The 23,208-nt window shown below is 43.7% G+C and overlaps 1 protein-coding gene and 1 pseudogene across 10 annotated transcripts in view; both read left to right on the plus strand.

Moving 5' to 3' along the window:
- LOC141272555 (ret finger protein-like 4A) overlaps positions 1 to 6,140 on the plus strand; it is a 96,333-nt gene extending 90,193 nt beyond the window's left edge. For all 10 annotated transcript variants that reach the window (XM_073683397.1, XM_073683400.1, XM_073683395.1 and 7 more), the window contains one exon: positions 371 to 6,140. In XM_073683397.1, the coding sequence (XP_073539498.1) occupies positions 371 to 1,366 (996 nt within the window). In that variant the 3' untranslated portion in view covers positions 1,367 to 6,140. The remainder of the gene's footprint in view (positions 1 to 370) is intronic.
- LOC141271509 (E3 ubiquitin-protein ligase TRIM68-like) lies at positions 3,780 to 21,427 on the plus strand (annotated as a pseudogene).
- Positions 21,428 to 23,208: the final 1,781 nt, after the last annotated feature.

Here is a 23,208-nt window from a genome sequence, read left to right on the forward strand (position 1 = left end):
TAAAATGTAGCGACTTTTGCCATTTTCTGCCATTTTTCACCAACCACAATAAAGTGGTGTCAGGAAAGTGTCAGGATGAGGACGTGTCAACCCCCGTTCATAAAATTCATGACTAGCGGCAGCAGTCACTAAACCAAAAATATTACTCCAGCAGGGACTGCAGTTAGATTTGTGACATGGCATACACAGAGGTGTATACCACTCGTCCAACACTCCTGATTCATGAAAAGGCATGCTCCTCTTCATGAATAAGGAACTTCAGCACATCTCCTCATCAAGATCGGCGTGAACAATGAGCCCATAGTGTCTTTATTGTCTTGGCAGTAACATCTGGTAAATAAGCTAAGAACCTGACATGTCCTCTCCATAGAGTCCACCATGCCTTGTCCTTCAAGAAGATGAAGGCACCCAAGTTTTCCACAAGCGGACTTACCTGCAGGAGGCTGCATGGAAGCTGTTTCAAGACTATGAAAAAAAACTGCACACAACACGTTTCACTGGAAATCTTTACAGGGAAAGGCTTAAAGAATCCTTTCGTCACCTCCACCAGTATCTGGAAAAGGAAAAAGAAACACGTATTGCCAAACAGGGGGATTCAGTAGAAACATCTGTTAAGAATTTGGAAGCCAAAGTCCATTCATTGTTAGGCTTGTCCACTGCCATAACTGATTTTCTGGTGAAATTGGAAAAAGGAGAAATGGTAAATGAGACCACAGAACATTTGATGAACCTGCAAGATCAACTGAAGGAGATGTCCAAATTTAGTGTACCATCTATAACTCACATATCACCATACCAAGTCCAGGAATGGAGAGGAATACGGCATATTGTAAAACCAATGACAAAAACACTACTCTTCAACCCCATCAGTGCTAACCCTAATCTCTTTGTATCACAAAGTCTTAAACAGGTCAGATACACATCCTTCCCTCAGGCCAGATATAGCAACGCTTTCTTTGAGCCAGGGCTTTATGTACTAGGAATGCCTGGGTTTCAGAGTGGTGAACATTACTGGGAGGTGGATGTTGGCCATAAAACTAACTGGATACTTGGTATTGTGAAAAACACGGTGCCACTAAAGGGACCTCATATTCTGAGCAACAATCATGGGTTTTTAGTGGTCCGTAAAGAAGAAAACAATGTGTACTATGGATGTGACCTCTCAATTCTTAAACTTATGGTCTCACCTATGAGAGTTGGGATATTTGTGGATGTTTTCAGAAGTCACATAGCTTTTTATAATGCAGATACCACAGAGTTGATTTCTGAGATGTCTGGTTGGTCCTTTGCCGATACAATTTTTCCCTTCTTCTGTCCAGGGGTTCCTGTAAAGGAAGAAGACTTGGTCCCTCTATCCCTTTGCTAGGCTGAGTTTCTATATACCTGTGCCATCCGGATAAATTTTCTTTTATCTCAGCTTATTACAATTGATGCAAAAGCAACATCAGTTGTCATTAGGCTTTTTCACCAGTTTATATTGAAAAATAGGAGATCAGGATCAAGAAACGCAACATGTAGTGTTTTCTGATCTGGCTCCTTGAAGGGTCCACCACAAGAACTGATGTACCGGATAAAAAAGAACGATCCCATATAATAATCAGTTCTTGCATCAGTTTCCTCACTGCCCTTGCAGGGGGAAAAGAAAAAAGGAAGCAGGATAGGTGGAATCAAGTATTTAGTCACTGCATCGTAAGACTGTCTGAATTGTTAGGAGTAATGAATAAGGACAAAAATTGGCAGGGACAAATCTCTAAAACTGTCACTGCTACTACAATATTCAGTGATTCTATAATCATTATTTAATACATACATTGTTTTTGCAATCCTTAGTAAGTTTAAGTCCAAAATTAGAGCTTTGCAATCCAAATGTCCTTGTTACAGGGCTATTCCCAGCTTGTTAATTTATGGAATATACACAGGATATGCCATAAGTGTACAATGGATGCGAATCCCACCACCGAGCCTGCTTCTACCTCATGAACAGGGCTCTGAGGTGTCCCACTCTCAGTAGAGAGGTGGTCAGAATTCTTATTCATCTGCATGGGAATTCCAACCACCTCTCCACTGACAGCAGAGCGCGTCAGGACCCCGTTCTTGAGACAGATGCGGGTACCATTGGTTGGACCTATTTCTACGCTACATATGTGGACTATCCTGTGGATATGCCATAAATGTATAAGGTGGGAATACACTTTTAAAAGCCTGATATGGCATATTTGTGAGACAGACTATGTCCATATGCCCCATAAGGATACATAGACACCATAGTGGAAGTCCCCAGCTGAGGACCACCCTCTATCAGACAAGGTGAAGACCCACTAATAGACAACAGCTCTAACACTCTCATTGCATTTATATATTATCGTTGCAAATAGTTAAGTAACTTTATAAATATATTGCTGCTCAAGCTTTTACACTACATTAGGATGGTTAGGATCTGTTTACGACCACCAATCGGTAAACCTTTACCGATCGACGGTTGTTTGAATACCTATTTGCACAGGCAGACCAAAGTAAAAGATACGCACTGAGCAATCCATGGTAGATAGCTCAGTGCACATAGGCTGCCATTGTTCACGCTGGTGTGAGTCGTCTTTACATAGGACAATGCATAGCTGAGAACTGTGAACTTTAGTGTTGCTTAAAAGATCATTTTGCCTGGTGAACGAGCGTTTTGCTCGTTAATTTGGTGATCTGCAGCTTGCAGACATGGCAAGATAATTATGAAACAAGCATTTTTTAACAACACTCATTCATGATAATTATGCAGTGTGAATACGCCTTAAGTCTTCCATTAAGACAAGAACCATAAAAAGGTTGTAATATCTGGTGTATATATTGTCTTTATATACCATGGGATTGTATGACTGGCATCTCACAGTGTGGCAGACAGCTATGCCCACCTGCAGCCAGACTTTAGTGCACAAGTTTGCTGTAACTCTGAAGAGTTACCTGAAAACTTGTGAGCTTATTCACCCCTGCAGATGGGCGCTGTGTGAACACAGCCTAAATATTAGTCTGTACCTTTACCTGATAATAAGTTATATTGATAGATTTATTGTTTACATATCTTAATAGTTGGCCTTCATGTATTTGTATGGTTATTCCCACTTTAAACATTGGCATATTCAGAAGATTTCTCAAAGGTGGATCCTGTCAAGTTTTTACTAGACAAGATGGTGGATCCTTGTAGTTTTAACGTTAACATTATGGCAGCCTTGGTTTCCTCCATTTACCCTGGAAGGAGTTGGACTTTGCTGCAGGGTAGCCTTAGGTTGAAGTCCCTACAGTATGTGCTAATTAGCAGATGGCTGCAGCAGTGACATCAATACACAGGCTATTATAGAGCACAGGACATGAGTGTGGACACAGGACAGTATCATTGTCAGAAGGAGTCAGGCAGGGTATGTGCACACAACATCTTTTAGATGCGTACGTGCCCACCGAGCTCTTCAACCAGAAGATGCTTCAGGAAACGCTGGTGTATTTTTTCCCTGAAGCATCTTTTCTGTAGTTTTTGCAGTTTTTCCCAACAGCGGGGACTTTTTTAAGTACTGTACTGTTATGTGTATTTTTTTTTTTACTGTTTACTGTACCGCTTTGCATCTTTGGAAACAACATACAGTTAAAAGAAGCTCCAAAGCCTGAACATATTCACAGCGAACCATTTGGACATTGCAGTGCATATGTTCATTCTTTTCAGCTTTTCTTTAGCGCTTTTTCAAGCATGTTATAGAGCGTACCTAGCTAAAAAAGATGTTGTATGCACATACTTCTAGATGTCAAAGCCAGTAGTCAGATACAGGAGAAGAACTACAAGTTCCAGGCAAAGTATCCAAAGGGTAAGTGTTGTCAGGAGTTCCCTGAGGTCAGGATCCAGGTAGAGAGTCACATTAACCAGGCTGAAAAACCAAATGTATTAGCCAAAAGGCAAAGTCCTGATCCAAACTAACATTCAGGCCAAAAATGGACTAGCTGGGTTAGTATAGCAGAGCCTGAAGACCTCATCACAGGAGCAGGCAATGGAAGGCATAGAGCAGCACCAAAGGAGTTTAATACAAACAGCAGGGTGTGATCACAAGTCCAAGGAAATCAGAGAAGCATAACACCCACTCAGAATACCTGCAGACTCAAATGTAGTCCTGTCAGTGACACCAAGGGTCCACAGTGATCGCCTAGGTTAATGAGGGATGCGAGAGAATGGTTCTGGAGAGTGGTACCTTCTCAAGTCAAGGCGGCTAGTAGTAGCTGTATATGGGGAAAGGAGTGGAGTGGTGCATGACTTGAACATATGATAATGGCTAAGCAAGCTGCAGATACGCCATAAATATCTGAAGTGGGGATAGCCCTTTAAATCTCAGGGATATTTGGATGAGATCTCATTAATGATTATTTTATGAGTCTAATTTCCATATCTGCCCTTCTCATGCCAGGGTATTAATTATCTTTATTCTGCACAAACTTTATACGTTTGGTCTAGTTTGGTCTAGTTTTGATCTAGTTGGTTCAAAGGTCACCTGCCATGTGACTGGCATCTGAACCGGGAACACATGAAGATATGAGGACCATGTCAATGGGGCGATGTCTCGTCAGGTAACAGTATATACTGGGGGCTGGATTTTTAACTTCGTACTGCGGATTTTCGGCAGGTGATGTAATAAACGTGTAATATGATGTAAATCTGATGTCATGAGAATAAAAATTTCGGAATACTTTTCTTTTGACTTGTGCAATGATGGAAATGTTTTCTACATACATTTAGCAGGTGCCCCAAAAGTCCTAAACCCCTATCCACCCCCTTAAAACTTCTAACCACCCCCATAATTTATGATCACACTCAAGAAAGTACCACTTTAGCCATCAGAAAGCCTCAATGCTCCTAAATGTGTTCCTGTAAATCTCATGAGAAGGTCAGTAGCAGAAGGTATCTGTGCAGCAGGACTAAGCACATGGCCAGATTGTAGAATGGTTTAATGGACAATTGCCCCCCAATGTCTTCACAAGGAGGTGTTCACCATGCTTTAAACTTACACCATGACATATATGAAATTTGAATTGCATTACTGCTATAGAAAGTAGGAAAAAGCGAAGATACTTAGCGCATAAATTGGCCAATTCATGCATGCCCAGCAGCCACAATAAGGCGATCCTCTTTGCTGGGAACCTATCTAATGTGATTTCTCTCCTGGGCTGATGTCTATGGGAAGTAACCAAAGACAGAAACACAATACACAAATACCCTGCAATAAATTAATAAATCGCAATAGTGCATGAAAATAATATAGGGTACTTAGTTAACATAATTTTGATTATGATTTGAAGCTTTAACTTCCTGGCTGATGTCTTGAGATGTTGCTTCAGTATTGCCACATAATCTTCTTTTCTCATTATTTTTTTTTTAGGCTTCCAAGCTTCTCCCTTTTTCCTCCAAATGTAACAATGGTTATTATTCCCAAAAAGTTAAATTTTAGTTTCATCAGACCAGAGGACATGTCTCCAAAAATTAAGGTCTTTGTTCCTGTGTGCATTTGCAAACATTAATCTCACTTTTTTATGTTTCTTTTGGAGTAATGGCTTCTTCCTGGCAGAATGGCCTTTCAGCTCATGTTGATACAGTACTCATTTCACTGTGGATATTGACAAAATCTTACCAGCTTCCACCATCATGTTCACTAGGTCTTTTGCTTTTGTCTTTGGGTTGAAATACACATGTCAGACCAAAGCACATTCATCTCTGGGACTCAGAACTCCTCTCCTTCCTGAGTGGTATGATTGCTGGACATTCCCATCTTGCTTGTACTTGTGTATAATTGTTTGTACAGATGCATGAGGCACCTTCAGGTGTCTTGAAATTGTACCCAAGGATGAGCCAGACTTGTGCAAGTCCACAATTCTCTTCCGTATGTCTTGGCTGATTTCTTTAGACTTTCCCATGATGCTACACAAAGAAGCATTGTGTTTCAGGTGTGCATTAAAATACATCCACAGGTGTGTCTCTAATTAACTCAGATGTTGCCAAAAGAAGCTTCCAAACACATGACATCATCATATGGGCAGTCCAGAATTGTTTAAAGGCATAGTAATCTTAGTGTGTGTAAACTTTTGACTTTGAAGTAAGTAATAAAAATGCCTTAAAACATTGTCTCTCTCTCATTATTCTGGCATTTGACAAATATTAAAAATAATGGTAATCCTAATTGACCTAAAATGGGAAAGGTTTATTCTGATTTCATGTCAGATATTGAGAAAAACATGCATATGTGTCCAGCGTCGGAGTGGTGTGTCTTGAGCCCACTAGAGAAAATCATTCCTGGGGCCCACTATATAGCTACATAGAAATAATACAAGCCCACCAATTGTGAGATAAAATGTGCTAATATTGTGGTGTGACATAAAAACACAATGGTTCACATTTATCAAAAATGGCAAAATTTGGGCCGAATCTTGTGTACTCACTTCAACTCCACTATTCCATATTTATCAAATTTTACCCCAAATGATAAATTTGGTGCAAATTATTTAACACAACATTGTAAGCATGGTAGCAAACTTCTCGATGTAAAAAAAAAAGAGCTGACGTCCAGTGTGTCAAATGTTGCATAGTTATATAATTTTGTACAAATTACAACTTTTTATGCATGTAAAAAAGGTTGTAATATAAATGCATTGCTCCATGCCTTTTTTAAGACAGCCAGTGCCGGGATAAGGACGCTCCTCTCCACATGCACATGCATAAAATCAATTCAAAATATTAATCCCTTGGCACAGATGAACATACAGTACCAGTATGTCCACAGGAGGATCTGCATGTGTGGAGTTGACTCAGGAGTGGAGCCCACTTCACACGCAACATACAGCGGGTATGTGCCTGTATGCTTACCATACAGTTGTACGTCCCCATCTTGATACTCCTGTGAAAGCCAGCATTAGGCTGGATTCATATGAGATCAATATTTCCACTATATACTGCAATACTGTTACTGTTATATTAAAACATAGAAAACAAGCAGTGGCGTAATGATCACGGTCATAGAGGGTGCAACCTGGCCCAGACCCATGCTTGAATGTGGCCCGCCGACACCAATTTCACATGGATGTCCATCCTCTGATGCACATTCTGCTGAAATGTATTGTGACGCAGAGACCTGCTGGCTACCTGCACTGCAATACACGCTGCCGGCCAATCAGAGGCTGGCAGCATATGTCGGCTTGCCAATGATAGGGTGCATATGGCAGTGAGGTCGTGCGCTACCCTTGGTGGCCCGCAGAAGTCCGCTACCAGCTGGGGGAACATTATAGCAGGATGGCGGACATTTTATCAGGATGGAGGACAATAAATCAGGATGGGTAATATTATACCAGGATGGAGGACATTATATCGGAATGAGTGACATTATATCAGGATGGGTGACATTATATCAGGATGGGTGACATTATATCAGGATGGCGGACACTATATCAGGATGGGTGACATTATACCCGGATGGAGGACATTATATCAGGGTGGGTGACATTATATCAGGATGGAGGATATTATATCAGAATGGGTGACATTATATCAGGATGGAGGACATTATATCAGGATGGAGAACATTATATCATGATGGAGGACATTATACCAGGATGGATGATGTTATATCAGGATGGGTGACATTATACCAAGATGGTGGACATTATGTCAGGATGGCGGACATTATACCAGGATGGCGGACATTATATCACAATGGCGGCCTTTTTACCAGGAAGGTGGACATTATATCAGGATAGGGACATTATATTAGGATGGCGGACATTATATCAGGATGGGGACATCATATCAGGATGGCGGACATTATATCAGAATGGAGGACATTATATCAGGATGGAGGACATTATATTAGGATGGGGACAATATACCAGAATTGGGATAATATACCAGGATGGGTGATATTACACCAGGATGGCGGACATTATACCTGAGGGGGGACATGGTTATAGCATGGGGCACAGGATGGGGAACATTATACCAAAATGGGGACATTATATCAATCAGGGGTGGTACAGGGTGGGCTCAATCAGGGGTGATACAGGGGAGGCTCTGTCAGGAGTGATACAGGGGAGGCTCAGTCAGTGAGGGGTAATACAGGGGAGGCTCAGTCAGTCAGGGGTGAAACAAAAAAAATGAGGGAAATCCTCCCTTAGTGACTGAGCCCTCTCACACTCTATCACCAATAAGTTAAGCCCCCTATGACACTCACTGTTTGTGTTAGCGGGGGCTCACTTAGTTATGGGTGATAATCCTGCTCAGCTTTATATATCTAACTTTTGGTGAGTGATGTAGCAGGAGCCATCTATCTCTCTGTGCTTCATTACCTGAGCTGTGCGGTCAGTGCAGAGGAGAGGCCACAAACAGAACTAACACTGATTGGCTGCTCTGCTGCCAATCACTGTTAGACTTACCAACAGCAGCATCGCTCTCCCTGGTTGTTCCAGGTGCGGTATCACAGTGACAAGGATCCAACATTATTGATCAGTGTTCTGTCAGTACGAGAAGTGAGCTGCTGTCTGCACTGCAGCAGAAGAGATTCAGTGACCCATGCTTTCTGCCAGGATGTCTAATGCTGGGAGGAGCAGTGAATAGTAATCAGTAGCACTAATACGTGTGTGCTGCCGTGCTTGCAGCATGTCATGTGCTAGTGCCATTGAGTACTGCTGACTGCTCCTCCCAGCATTATACATCACGGGAGACCAGAGCACGCGTCACTGAATCTCTTCAGCTGCAGACTGCAGCTCACTTCTCATACTGACCAGAACACTGATCAATTCTGCGGAATCCTGAACACTGCGATACTCCACCTAGAACATATATATACACATACAAACACAGGTGCATCTCACTAAATTAGAATATCATGAAAAAGTTAATTTATTTCAGTTCTTCAATACAAAAAGTGAAACATTATATAGAGTCATTACAGAGTGATATATTTCAAGTGTTTATTTCTGTTAATGTTGGTGATTATGGCTTACAGCCAATGAAAACACAAGAGTAATTATCTCAGTAAATTAGAATACTTTATGACAACAGCTTGAAAAATGTTTTTAAAATCCAAAATGTTGGCCTGCTGAAAAGTATGTTCAGTAAATGCACTCAATACTTGGTCGGGGCTCCTTTTGCATCGATTACTGCATCAATGCGGCGTGATATGGAGGCAATCAGCCTGTGGCACTGCTGAAGTGTTATGGAAGCCCAGGTTGCTTTGATAGCAGCCTTCAGCTCCTCTGCATTGTTGGGTCTGGTGTCTCTCATCTTCCTCTTGTCAATACCCCATAGATTCTCTATACGGTTAAGGTCAGGCGAGTTTGCTGGCCAATCAAGCACAGTGATACTGTTGTTTTTAAACCAGGTATTGGTACTTTTGGCAGTGTGGACAGGTGCCAAGTCCTGCTGGAGAATGAAATTTCCATCTCCAAAAAGCTTGTCAGCAGAGGGTAGCATGAAGTGCTCTAAAATTTCCTGGTAGATGGCTGCCCTGACTTTGGACTTGATAAAACACAGTGGACCTACACCAGCAGATGACATGGCTCCCCAAACCATCACTGATTGTGGAAACTTCACACTAGACCTCAAGCAGCTTGGATTGTGTGCCTCTCCACTCTTCCTCCAGACTCTGGAACCTTGATTTCCAAATGAAATGCAAAATTTACTTTAATCTGAAAACAACATCTTGGACCACTGAGAAACAGTCCAGGTCTTTTTCTCCTTGGCCCAGGTAAGACGCTTCTGGTGTATTCTATTGGTCATGAGTGTCTTGACACAAGGAATCAGACACTTGTAGCCCATGTCCTGGATACGTCTGTGTGTGGTGGCTCTTGAAGCAATGTCTCCAGCTGCAGTCCACTACTTGTGAATCTCCCCCAAATTTTTGAATGGCCTTTTCTTAAAGGAGTTAACCACTACTTTTTATTATTGCCCCAATCGATGGACCCTGTGCCCCTAAGTGTTTTTCTAATTACCTCCTCCTGTCCTTCTTGCCTGTGAGCGGCGTTATCGCTGGCTGCTCACGGGCATCATGTGACCCGCTGCTGATGTCACATCAAGTGAGGCGTGACATCAGTGAGGCGGTCCCCGCATTGGAAGCTGGGCTGTGGGAGTGTCACCCCCAGCATCCACCTCGCCATTTCCCAATGAATGGGGAGAGGGAGAATGCTGGGTGTGACGCACAGGATAATCCCGCCCACAGCCCAGCATCCACCGTGGAACGCAGAAGTAAGTCACCCCCGGCTGCAGCCAGAACTTAACGTGACATCAGCGGATGTCAGAGCTGGCTGCAGCCGGGGATCGCATGATGCCTGTGAGCAGCCAGCGATAGCACCGCTCACATGCAAGAAGGACAGCAGGAGGTAATTAGAAAAACACTTAGGGGCACAGGGTCCATCGATTGGGGCAATCATAAAAAGTAGTGGCCAACTTCTTCAACAATCCTTTCAAGGTTGCGGTTATCCTGGTTGCTTATGCACCCTTTTCTACCACACTTTTTCCTTCCACTCAACTTTCCATTAATATGCTTGGATACAGTATCAGCAGCCAGATTCTTTAGCAATGACCTTTTGTGGCTTACCCTCCTTGTGGAGTGTGTCAATGACTTCCTTCTGGACATCTGTCAAGTCAGCAGTCTTCCCCATGATTGTGGAGCCTACTGAAACAGACTAAGGGACCTTTTTAAACGCTTAGGAAGCCGTTGCAGGTGTTTTTGTTAATTATTCTAATTTACTGAGATAATGAGATAATTCTGTGCTTTCATTGGCTGTAAGCTATAATCATCAAAATTAACAGAAATAAACACTTGAAATAGATCACTCTGTTTGCAATGACTCTATATAATATGAGTTTCACTTTTTGCATTGAAGAACTGAAATAAATTAACTTTTTGATGATATTCAAATTTAGTAAGATGCACCTGTATGTATGTGTGTGTGTGTCCCTATAGTTATAATTTTGGATGATTACTATTGTTCATTCATTGTCTGCGCCGTTGTGTCCAAATAGCCTGTTCACAAAATCAATGTATGTCATTGGGTTGGAAGGGGTTAAACAGGCAGTTCTGATGACATCACAAAGCACATAAACATCATAGACAACATGTGATATCACAATTGGTATAGAATGTACAAAGTGTAACACCTGAGCCATCTTGTTTCATTAGAGCCCGACAGCTTGAAGGAAACAAGTCCAGGTAGGAAACTCTTCACTTACGACCTCACTCATACATTGTATAGATGGGGGTTTAGCGGTGGGATTCAGAACTGCATCATTAACCTGAAAATCTCAGCAAATGGCGCTGGGTCATGTGTCCTGTGCTGTGATTGTTATAGTGATTCTATGATTTAAAAAAATGTTATTGACCAGATTCCAAGGAAAATCTGCACATTTGGATGAATTAGTATGCCAGTGTGAGCCCAGCTGGACAATGTGGACAACCCCTTCCTTAAATGAGGACTTGCTTGTCGATCAACTGATAATCTGTCAGAGGTCTTGAAGACCCTCAGCAATCGGCTGGTTTTGACCTCTATGACACCCATGTGCTCTAATAAAAGCATATAGAAAGGGGTGGGCCAGTTGAGACCACTCCATTTGGTTCCATTTTTGGGTAGCTTTGCCATTAATGTTGTCAAAACATAGGGTTTTCATAAGCTGAATTTAATTGCAGACTGGTACAATTCTCCATTGTTAGCTCTCTTGGTCCTGTTGGATCAGGGGGGACCTGGAACTGACGGTTTATCATTATCAGGAATTGCAGTATGACGTCCTGTGTTTTCCTTTACTTCATAGAACAGTAGGTGATAGAGATTAGAATAAAAGGGTGGAAATGTTTAGGTTGTAACGTGCGTCATGACTCAATTAAAAATTAGGCCGGTGGTTATTTGCAGCCTGTGATATTGCTTTATTAATTCAACTCTTCCTTGATGTTGGAAACTTGATACATAACTCAGTAGTGGCAGCTATTATGACATCACAAGGGACATGACATCACAGGGCATATGGCATCATAGATATCACATGACATCACAATTGGTACAGAATGTGTAAGGTTCTAATCCTGAACCATCTTGTGTCCCAGAGGCAGCAGCTTGAGGAAGACCAGTCCATGTAGGTAGCTCTTCACTCTACACTAAGGCCCCATTCACACATTGTGTAGCTGTGGGATGTTTGTGGTGTTAGCTGTGGGGTGATTGTGGTGAAGTTTTGAACTACACTATTTACCCCTAAAAAATCTCAGCAAACATCTCTGAGTGACGTGTTATCTCTTGGGTATCAGGATGATTCCTTAAATAGGACCTATCATTTAATCCTCTTTTTTTGTAATGATAGGTGGTATGTCTCATCTAGTTCAGATGAGCAGCTATAATTAAGCACTGACAGATGACGATGGCGCAGTAGGACGGCCGAGCAGAAACAACGGAGAACGTAGTAGCTTAATGGCAGCAGGAGGATCAGAACTGGAACCATAGGATATCATAAGCAGAATTGAAGCAACGCCAACGGCGAAATAGAGTTACAGACTCTGATCAGACTTTGATCAGCGTGGCATCAGTTTTTCTCAGACGTGGAGAGGAGAAACAAAAGGTTTCTCACCTTCTCCCTTCTGTAAGTCAGTGAAAGTTGGACTACACTCAGATGTTATCCACATCCAATTTTTTCACAGACCCATAGACTTGCATTGCCATTACCATATTTTGGGGACTATAAGACGCACCGGACCATAAGACGCACCCCAAATTTTGGGGTGGAAAATATTTTTTTAAAAATAAAATGGTGGTGCCTCTTATTGTCCGTTTAATGGTAGGTTACCGGGGGTGTCGGCGGTGGAGCTGGGTCACAGGATGCAGGGCCTTTGCTTCAGGGGGCCGATGACAGCAGGAGTGGGGCGATGCTGGGGGCCCTTGGCTCTCATAAGATGTCGGCACCGGTGAGCAGGAGTCCCCTTTCCTATTGATTGACGTGCAGTGGTCTTTGGGAAAATGGCCGCTGGAGGCGACGCATGCGCAGATTGAGATCTCGGGAAATGCATGTGCCTCCTCCAGCGTCCATTTTTCCAAAGCCAGCTGCGGGGCAATCAATGGGAAAAGGGACTGTGCTCACCAACGCCGACATTTTATGAGAGCCCAGGGCCTGCCGACACCGGCCTTCTGTAGCAGCGACACTGCCTCCTGTGACCCCGCTGCACCGCAGCAACCCCTCGGTAAGCTACCTTCAAATATTGTAGATTAGATTGTAAGCTCCTAGAAGCAGGGTGTACATTATTCTGCATGCCCTCAGGAGCAACCTGTATATTATATATTAGATTGTAAGCTCCTATTATATATTAGATTGTAAGCTCCTAGGACAGGGTGTGCATTATTCTGCGTTTTCGCCGCCATTGACTTGTATTAGAACGCATGTATTCCGCTTCACTAGATAAGCACATGCGGAATACATGAGTTCAATGTGCGGATGGTACCCAGGTGTGGAGGACAGGAGACTCTCCTCCGGACCCGGGTACCATAGAAAACTGTAAAAAAAAGAATAAAATAAAAAATAAATGTTATACTTACCTTCTGATGGCCCGCGGTGCCCTCATCCTCCCTTGCAGGCAGATCGCGATGGACTGGAGGACCTGTGCTGACGTCACTGTCATGTGACGGGACATTTGACACTGACGTCGGCAGGTCCTTCAGTGTGCCACGATCTGCCGGCAGCCAGGACGGAGTGAATCAAGACTCCAGGGGCCATCAGAAGGTAAGTATAGATTTATTTTTTATATTTAAACATTCTTTCGGTCACAGTATATAAATCCATGCCGGTTGCATGGATTTATATAGTGTGACCAAGTTGACAAGCACTTTCCAAGTGATGCTAAAATCGCATGGAAAGCGCTTGTCAACCCGCGTAATGCAGGTACCGGAATGCAACGCACAGAGACACAAGGCGAGAACAGTCAGGGATGTTTGTAAACAGTTTTATACAACAGGTATACTGAAACAAGGGATTAGCAACAATGGGTAATGAACAGTGGTTTGAAATATCAGAAAAATACGAAATTTCTCAAAGTAAGGCGCAGTCTCTTAAAATAAGGCGCAGTCTCTTAAAGTAAGGTGATGCCCTCAAGCATGAGAAGCACCACACAAGTTCCTTAACCGTGAATTTGGCCCTAGCGGGGGTCACCGGTTATTCCCGCTAGGCCGTGAGTCTCTTTCCAGATGAATTCAATTAAATCACGTTGTGCTACTTTAGCCCCAACCGTCCCCCTCCCAACCTGAGTACGTAAACCCAATTGTCCCCGGTACCGTGGGTGAGCAGTGGAAGTGACGGCCCTGCTCACGTATGCAGCTCCTCTCTGCTTGGCTGTTGGGGGCAGTCTCTCGAGCCTCGGATAGGGGGGTCCAGACCTCGTCTGTCGGCGGCCGACATCGGGTTCCGCTAACTCACTCAGCACCGCAATCAGGTTCCTAGTATCCTCAGCAGGCACAGCACTCGAGTCACAACTGTGAGGGATCCGGAGCTCTTTTACCGGTGCCCGGCTGGAGCACCTCTCAGGCCTCAGGATTTGGCCTGTCACGCGGGGTTTCTCAGGACGCAGGGAGCACGTCTGCTCCTCTCTGCTGCTTGGTGCCAAAGACTCCTCAGGTTTGGCGCGCTGGCCTCTTATCTCTCTCAACTCCTTCCTGGAAGTCACCTGATCGGGTCCAGCCTCTGAATCTGCCCTCCCTGCAACTTCCTTTGTATATTTTGGTTCCGCTTGACTGTCTCTGGCCAGTAGATGGCAGTCTCGCTCCATCCTTGATACGTCACGTTGAAGTTCTTTTACAAGCTTTTTTGCTCGTTCTACACCCGCATGCGGAAATGCATGTGAAGAACGCATCACATCCGCATGTTCTGGCAGGAAAAACGCATGAACAATCCGCATTCGTTTTTTTCTGCCAGGAAGATGCAGAAACGCTCAGGAAAAATCCAGAGCATTTCTGCATCGTGGGCACATAGCCTTAGATTGTAAGCTGCTATTATATACTAGATTGTAAGCTCCTAGGACAGGGTGCACATTATTCTGCATACCCTCAGGAGCAGCCTGTATATTATATATAAGACTGTAAGCTCCTAGGACAGGGTGTACATTATTCTGCATGCCCTCAGGAGCAGCCTGTATATTGTATATTAGATTGTAAGCTCCTAGGACAGGATGTACATTATTCTGCATGCCCTCAGGAGCAGTCTGTATACTGTATATTAGATTGTAAGCTCCTAGGACAGGGTGCATATTATTCTGCATGCCCTCATGAGCAGCCTGTATATTATATATTAGATTGTAAGCTCCTAGGACAGGGTGTACATTATTCTGCATGCCCTCAGGAGCAGTCTGTATATTGTATATTAGATTGTAAGCTCCTAGAAGCAGGGTGTACATTATTCTGCATGCCCTCAGGAGCAGTCTGTATATTGTATATTAGATTGTAAGCTCCTAGAAGCAGGGTGTACATTATTCTGCATGCCCTCAGGAGCAGTCTGTATATTATATATTAGATTGTAAGCTCCTAGGACAGGGTGTACATTATTCTGTATGCCCTCAGGAGCAGTCTGTATATTATATATTAGATTGTAAGCTCCTAGGACAGGGTGTACATTATTCTGCATGCCCTCAGGAGCAGTCTGTATATTATATATTAGATTGTAAGCTCCTAGGACAGGGTGTACATTATTCTGTATGCCCTCAGGAGCAGTCTGTATATTATATACTAGATTGTAAGCTCCTAGGACAGGATGTACATTATTCAGTATGCCCTCAGGAGCAGCCTGTGTATTATATATTAGATTGTAAGCTCCGAGGACAGGGCATAGATTATTCTGTATGCTCTCAGGAGCAGTCTGTATATTAGATTGTAAGCTCCTAGGACAGGGTGTACATTATTCTGCATGCCCTCAGGAGCAGTCTGTATATTATATATTGGATTGTAAGCTCCTAGGACAGGATGTACATTATTCTGCATGCCCTAAGGAGCAGTCTGTGTATTGTATATTAGATTGTAAGCTCCTAGAAGCAGGGTGTACATTATTCTGCATGCCCTCAGGAGCAGACTGTATATTGTATATTAGATTGTAAGCTCCTAGAAGCAGGGTGTACATTATTCTGCATGCCCTCAGGAGCAGTATGTATATTGTATATTAGATTGTAAGCTCCTAGAAGCAGGGTGTACATTATTCTGCATGCCCTCAAGAGCAGTCTGTATATTGTATATTAGATTGTAAGCTCCTAGAAGCAGGGTGTACATTATTCTGCATGCCCTCAGGAGCAGTCTGTATATTATATATTAGATTGTAAGCTCCTAGGACAGGGTGTACATTATTCTGCATGCCCTCAGGAGCAGTCCGTATATTGTATATTAGATTGTAAGCTCCTAGGACAGGATGTACATTATTCAGCATGCCCTCAGGAGCAGCCTGTGTATTATATATTAGATTGTAAGCTCCGAGGACAGGGCATAGATTATTCTGTATGCTCTCAGGAGCAGTCTGTATATTAGATTGTAAGCTCCTAGGACAGGGTGTACATTATTCTGCATGCCCTCAGGAGCAGTCTGTATATTATATATTAGATTGTAAGCTCCTAGAAGTAGGGTGTACATTATTCTGCATGCCCTCAGGAGCAGTCTGTATATTGTATATTAGATTGTAAGCTCCTAGAAGCAGGGTGTACATTATTCTGCATGCCCTCAGGAGCAGTCTGTATATTATATATTAGATTGTAAGCTCCTAGGACAGGGTGTACGTTATTCTGCATGCCCTCAGGAGCAGTCCGTATATTGTATATTAGATTGTAAGCTCCTAGAAGCAGGGTGTACATTATTCTGCACGCCCTCAGGAGCAGTCTGTATATTGTATATTAGATTGTAAGCTCCTAGAAGCAGGGTGTACATTATTCTGCATGCCCTCAGGAGCAGCCTGTATATTGTATATTAGATTGTAAGCTCCTAGAAGCAGGGTGTACATTATTCTGCATGCCCTCAGGAGCAGTCTGTATATTGTATACTAGATTGTAAGCTCCTAGAAGCAGGGTGTACATTATTCTGCATGCCCTCAGGAGCAGTCTGTATATTATATATTAGATTGTAAGATCCTAGGACAGGGTGTACATTATTCTGCATGCCCTCAGGAGCAGTCTGTATATTATATATTAGATTGTAAGCTCCTAGGACAGGGTGTACATTATTCTGCATGCCCTCAGGAGCAGTCTGTATATTGCATATTAGATTGTAAGCTCCTAGAAGCAGGGTGTACATTATTCTGCATGCCCTCAGGAGCAGTCTGTATATTGTATATTAGATTGTAAGCTTCTAGAAGCAGGGTGTACATTATTCTGCATGCCCTCAGGAGCAGTCTGTATATTGTATATTAGATTGTAAGCTCCTAGGACAGGGTGTACATTATTCTGCATGCCCTCAGGAGCAGTCTGTATATTGTATATCAGATTGTAAGCTCCTATTACAGGGTGTACATTATTCTGCATGCCCTCAGGAGCAGCCTGTATATTATATATTAGATTGTAAGCTCCTAGGACAGGGTGTACATTATTCTGCATGCCCTCATGAGCAGCCTGTATATTGTATATTAGATTGTAAGCTCCTAGGACAGGGTGTACATTATTCTGCATGCTCTCAGGAGCAGCCTGTATATTGTATATTAGATTGTAAGCTCCTAGGACAGGGTGTACATTATTCTGCATGCCTTCAGGAGCAGTCTGTATATTATATATTAGATTGTATGCTCCTAGGACAGGGTGTGCATTATTCTGCATGCCCTCAGGAGCAGCCTGTATATTGCATATTAGATTGTAAGCTCCTAGGACAGGGTGTACATTATTCTGCATGCCCTCAGGAGCAGCCTGTATATTAGATAGTAAGCTCCTCTTCAGCAGGGTTTATTTCTCTTTTCCTTCTCCTAAGCCTATAACACATGTATATATACAGCAATATGCAGCAGGACAGACGTGATCCAGGGAAATATCCGATCGCCACAACTGGGGTCAGGAAGGAATTTTTTCCCCCCCTGAGGCAGAACTCTCCGGGGGGTTTCTTCGCCTTCCTCTGGATCTTTGGGTCCAGTGGCTCTCAGCCGGTCCTCAATGACCAAAGCTAGTTCTGTGGTCTCTATGGGCCTGACTGAGAGTCACTGCGATCATAGTTTAAATTCTTTAAGGGCCAGTAATATTTTTATTACAATGTTGCTTATTGCTATTCCAATAAAAGATAAAAAGAAAGAAAGTAAAAGTGTCATGTGAGGTTTTCTGTCTTGACTTTTTTTACACAGTTACAATGATGGGAGTGATCATTACTACCCTCAATATTCCTCAAGTAGAAGCAGGAATTATAGGGGCGCCATTTACAGATGGCAGACCACATACAGTATATCTTCACCCATTGTGGCATCATAATGTCAGCTCCTGTCCCAAGTTACATTACAACTGTTAGAGGGGACGATCTCTGTGATGGGGCAGGGCACTAAAATAGTATATGTCCTACACAACAAACTACCTGATAGAAGACTGAGGACCGGGACACAGAGCCACCGAATACAAGTGACACAAGCAGTGTCGGACTGGGGTGCCAAGGGCCCAACAGTAACCAACAAAAGGACCCCATTTTTCAGCGTCATACAAATGTGACATTATCATCAATCACAAATTTATATAACAATGAACTGGGCAGATTGTTAAAAGAATAAGATGCTGCCTTTTGTCTGTACATAGTGAGTCAAGTATATTGTGCCAAGGGCCGAAAATATAAGAGGGTGGTGGCCCACTCTTGCACAGGGGCCCACCGGAGGATTCTCCTGTTCTCCTGTGGGCCAGTCCAAGCCTGTATGTGTCTTTTTATATAGTGTATGTAAACTTCTGGTTTCAGCTGTACATATTATGATGTTTTTAGGAGTACAAAGCTTTGAAAAGTAGCATAATTTTGGTTCAACTTAAGGGTGTGCTAAAATGTAACTACTTTTGCCATTTTCCCCCATTTTCCCCAAACTACAACAAAGTAGGTGGAGCTGTGTTAGGATGAGGGCATGTCATCCGCCGTTCATAAAATTCATAACTAGCGGCAGCAGTTGCTAAACCAAAAATATTAGTCCAGAACCTGACTTACAGTGGGTACGGAAAGTATTCAGACCCCTTTAAATTTTTCACTCTTTATTTCATCGTAGCCATTTGGTAAATTCTAAAAAGTTAAGTTTGTTTTCTCATTGAAGTACACTCTGCTCCCCATCTTGTCTGAAAAAAAAAACAGAAATGTAGAAATTTTTGCAAATTTATTAAAAAAGAAAAACTGAAATATCACATGGTCATAAGTATTCAGACCCTTTGCCCAGACTCTCATATTTAAGTCACATCCGGTCCATTTCCTTGTGATCCCTCTTGAGATGGTTCAACTTCTTCATTGGAGTCCAGCTGTGTTTAATTAAACTGACAGGACTTGATTTGGAAAAGGCACACACCTGTCTATATAAGACCTCACAGCTCACAGTGGTTGTCAGACCAAATGAGAATCATAAGCTCAAAGGAACTGCCCAAGGAGCTCAGAGACAGTTGTGGTAAGGCACAGATCTGGCCAATGTTACAAAAGAATTTCTGCATTACTCAAGGTTCCTAAAAGCACAGTGGCCTCCATAATCCTTAAATGGAAGAAGTTTGGGACCACCAGAAATCTTCCTACACCTGGCTGTCTAGCCAAACTGAGCAATCGTGGGAGAAGAGCCTTGGTGAGAGAGGTAAAGAAGAACCCCAAGATCACTGTGGCTGAGCTCCAGAGATGCAGTAGGCAGATGGGAGAAAGTACTTTAATGAGAAAACAAAATTAACTTTTTAGAGTTTACCAAATGGCTGCAATGAAACAAAGAGTAAAAAATTTAAAGGGGTCTGAATACTTTCCGTACCCACTGTATGTCCTCATAGAGTCCACCATGCCTTGTCCTTCAAGAAGATAAAGGTACCCAAGTTTTTCACAAGCGGACTTACCTGCAGGAGGCTGCATGGAAGCTGTTTCAAGACTATGAAAAAAAACTGCACACAACATGTTTCATTGGAAATCTTTACAGGGAAAGGCTTAAAAATCCTTTCATCACCTCCACAAGTATCTGGAAAAGGAAAAAGAAACACGTATTGCCAAACAGGGGGATTCAGTAGAAACATCTGTTAAGAATTTGGAAGCCAAAGTCCATTCATTGTTAGGCTTGTCCACTGCCATAACTGATTTTCTGGCGAAATTGGAAAAAGGAGAAATGCTAAATGAGGCAACAGAACATTTGATGAACCTGCAAGATCAACTGAAGGAGATGTCCAAATTTAGTGTACCATCTATAACTCACATATCACCATACCAAGTCCAGGAATGGAGAGGAATACGGCATATTGTAAAACCAATGACAAAAACACTACTCTTCAACCCCATCAGTGCTAACCCTAATCTCTTTGTATCACAAAGTCTTAAACAGGTCAGATACACATCCTTCCCTCAGGCCAGATATAGCAACGCTTTCTTTGAGCCAGGGCTTTATGAACTAGGAATGCCTGGGTTTCAGAGTGGTGAACATTACTGGGAGGTGGATGTCGGCCATAAAACTAACTAGATACTTGGTATTGTGAAAAACACAGTGCCACTGAAGAGACCTCATATTCTAAGCAGCAATCATGGGTTTTTAGTGGTCCGTAAAGAAAAAAACAATGTGTACTATGGATGTGACCTCTCAATTCTTAAACTTATGGTCTCACCTATGAGAATTGGGATATTTGTGGATGTTTTCAGAAGTCACATAGCTTTTTATAATGCAGATACCACAGAGTTGATTTCTGAGATGTCTGGTTGGTCCTTTGCCGATACAATTTTTCCCTTCTTCTGTCCAGGGGTTCCTGTAAAGGAAGAAGAGTTGGCCCCTCTATCCCTTTGCTAGGCTGAGTTTCTATATACCTGTGCCATTCAGATAAATTTTCTTTTATCTCAGTGACCCGCCCCTGGGGGGAATACCCGGAGCCGGGTCTCTGTGTAATGCTAGGGGTTGTAGTCTCCGTGGCGGCGACCCGGTCCCGTGGCTCAGGGTGGTCAAACCAGTGGCGGATCTGTTTCTTTGGTTTTGTAATGTTTAAATGTCCGACTACGCCACCTGTGGATTGCGGTCACTGAGAACCACCGTTGCGGGGCAGACTGCTGAGGCTGTTGTTGTATTCGCAGCAGAGGGTAGTATAACTCCCCACGGGAGGAGTATAGCCTCAGGGCAGCGTGTGTAGATGGTGAGGGTTGTGGTGCATGGGCGCAGCAGAAATGACTCAGAGTCTGTGCAGTGCAGTTCAGGGTCTTTACTGTTGGTAATGAAGAAGGCCCTGCCGGGAGTACTGGCTAACGTTAGAGGCCTGGTCAGTCTGTGAGCGAACAAGAGTCCCCCTGGCCAGGTGGAGGTGTAGGCCTTCCCGTCTGACTGCACTCTTCCTGGCTACCCTGCTGTAGTCGTGTAGCAGCCCACGTCCCTGAGTGTACCGTGTGGTGCTCACCCGTATGGCTGGTTACTTGGGGCCTTTGGTGCCTTCCGCTCCTCGATGGCGGTGCCGGTCCCTTGCTTGTGACAGAGCCTCCGGGCTTTCTATGGCCAGAGGACCTGAAATCCCCTTCCAGGTGGTTTCTGCTGCTGGATGTGAATATCCTCACCGCCTCGGACTCCGGTGTCCGGTTCTCTGCGTCTTCGGCCAGGACGAGCTCTGCTTGCTCCAGTCCCCCTGGCCTTCAGCTCCTGTCTCCTACAGAGCTCCTTGCTGCTCTGTCCCTCTCTCTGGAACTACTAGACTCTACTCTCTAACCCCGCCCCAGATCCAGTTTATAAAGGGCAGGTTCCTTCCCTCCCTGGACTGGGGCAGGAGTGCTCCTGACCAGGAAAACCCATGCTCGCTCTCAGACATGGTATTTCTACCACTGTGGCAACCAGACCCCCTGGGGTGCCACATTCCCCCCTGTTAAATTTTAGTACTCCAGGACTAAACACATTTTAGGAAAACATACATAACAGGGTATAAGCAATAACACAACAACATATGTACAAGGAGTTCAGTCTTTATAGGTCAAGGCGCTTCCGTAGCCAGGTGTCCATGTCACCCAAGATGTATTTTGAGGGACCCGTCCCAAACCCTCCACGTAGGCCCTGCGGTGGCTACAGGGCATCGATGATCCGGCGTTGGACCACGTCTTCAGCCACCTCCACGGGTTTTTGCTCTGTAGTCTGGCACAAAAGGGGCACTTAACAGGTGCAACTATTTACAAGGTACAGTTCTGGTTATTCATTGTCCATAACCTGTCAGTCCATAAACCCTGTCGGGTAACTTGAGAAACATAATCATAATTCATGCAACAAACATAAAACATTTCAACATTTGCAATATACAGGTATATATATCACATTTAAATTCTCCAGCGGGCGGGTTTCTGACCTCTAGTGCTCCTGGTGGACCTACGTAACACACTATCTGGTGGTGTTCTTTCTGGGTCCCCTGTTTCCACCCCTTGTGTAGTGGGCTCGGTAGTGTCTGCACTACAGGTGTTTGGAGATGTTATGGGTAGGTCGGGCAGCTTTCTGCGTACTCTTTGGCTTACCATGAGCACGGCAGGCTCACTACTAGCAGAGGGTTGATTCTCCTGGGCTGCTGGTATGGAATCTTCTGCCTCCGGGGCCGGTTGCTCTCCCAACACTACTTGCTCTTCTGTAGGCCCTTGAGGGGCTGGCTGGAGAAAGGTAAGGATGGGTACCAGAATAGCGTTGTTAATTTGTGTCCAGGACCAGGGAAATTCTCAGAGTACTGTACTGATCATTTCTTCCCTTTCCTCTGCGGGTTGAGGGCTATCTTAGTCTTCATCAGTGCTTTGCAGCTGCTTGGGACATTTCTTCAGGTGGTCTCTGGAGACAGTGGCTGTGGTCTCTCCTCCATCCTTACTGATAATGCATACCTTCGGATTTTCATGACTTAAGGGCAGTACTGTGTACGGGTCTTTCTCCCACTGGTCATCCAACTTATGGAGCCGCCTCTTCCTCTTCAAGACCTGCTCTCCAGGTGCCAGGGGAACAGCGGGATCATGCTGGTTGTAAGTCCTCTCTTGCCTTTCTCTTGCTTGAGACAGACTTCTCTCAACACTCTCCTGCACTTTCCGGTACTGCTGCTACTGTTCTGT

This window comes from Phyllobates terribilis, unplaced genomic scaffold (genome assembly GCF_046119375.1).
Source record: "Phyllobates terribilis strain yellow unplaced genomic scaffold, ASM4611937v1 Scaffold_5__5_contigs__length_657084704, whole genome shotgun sequence".
In the NCBI taxonomy this organism is placed as follows: Eukaryota; Metazoa; Chordata; class Amphibia; order Anura; family Dendrobatidae; genus Phyllobates; species Phyllobates terribilis.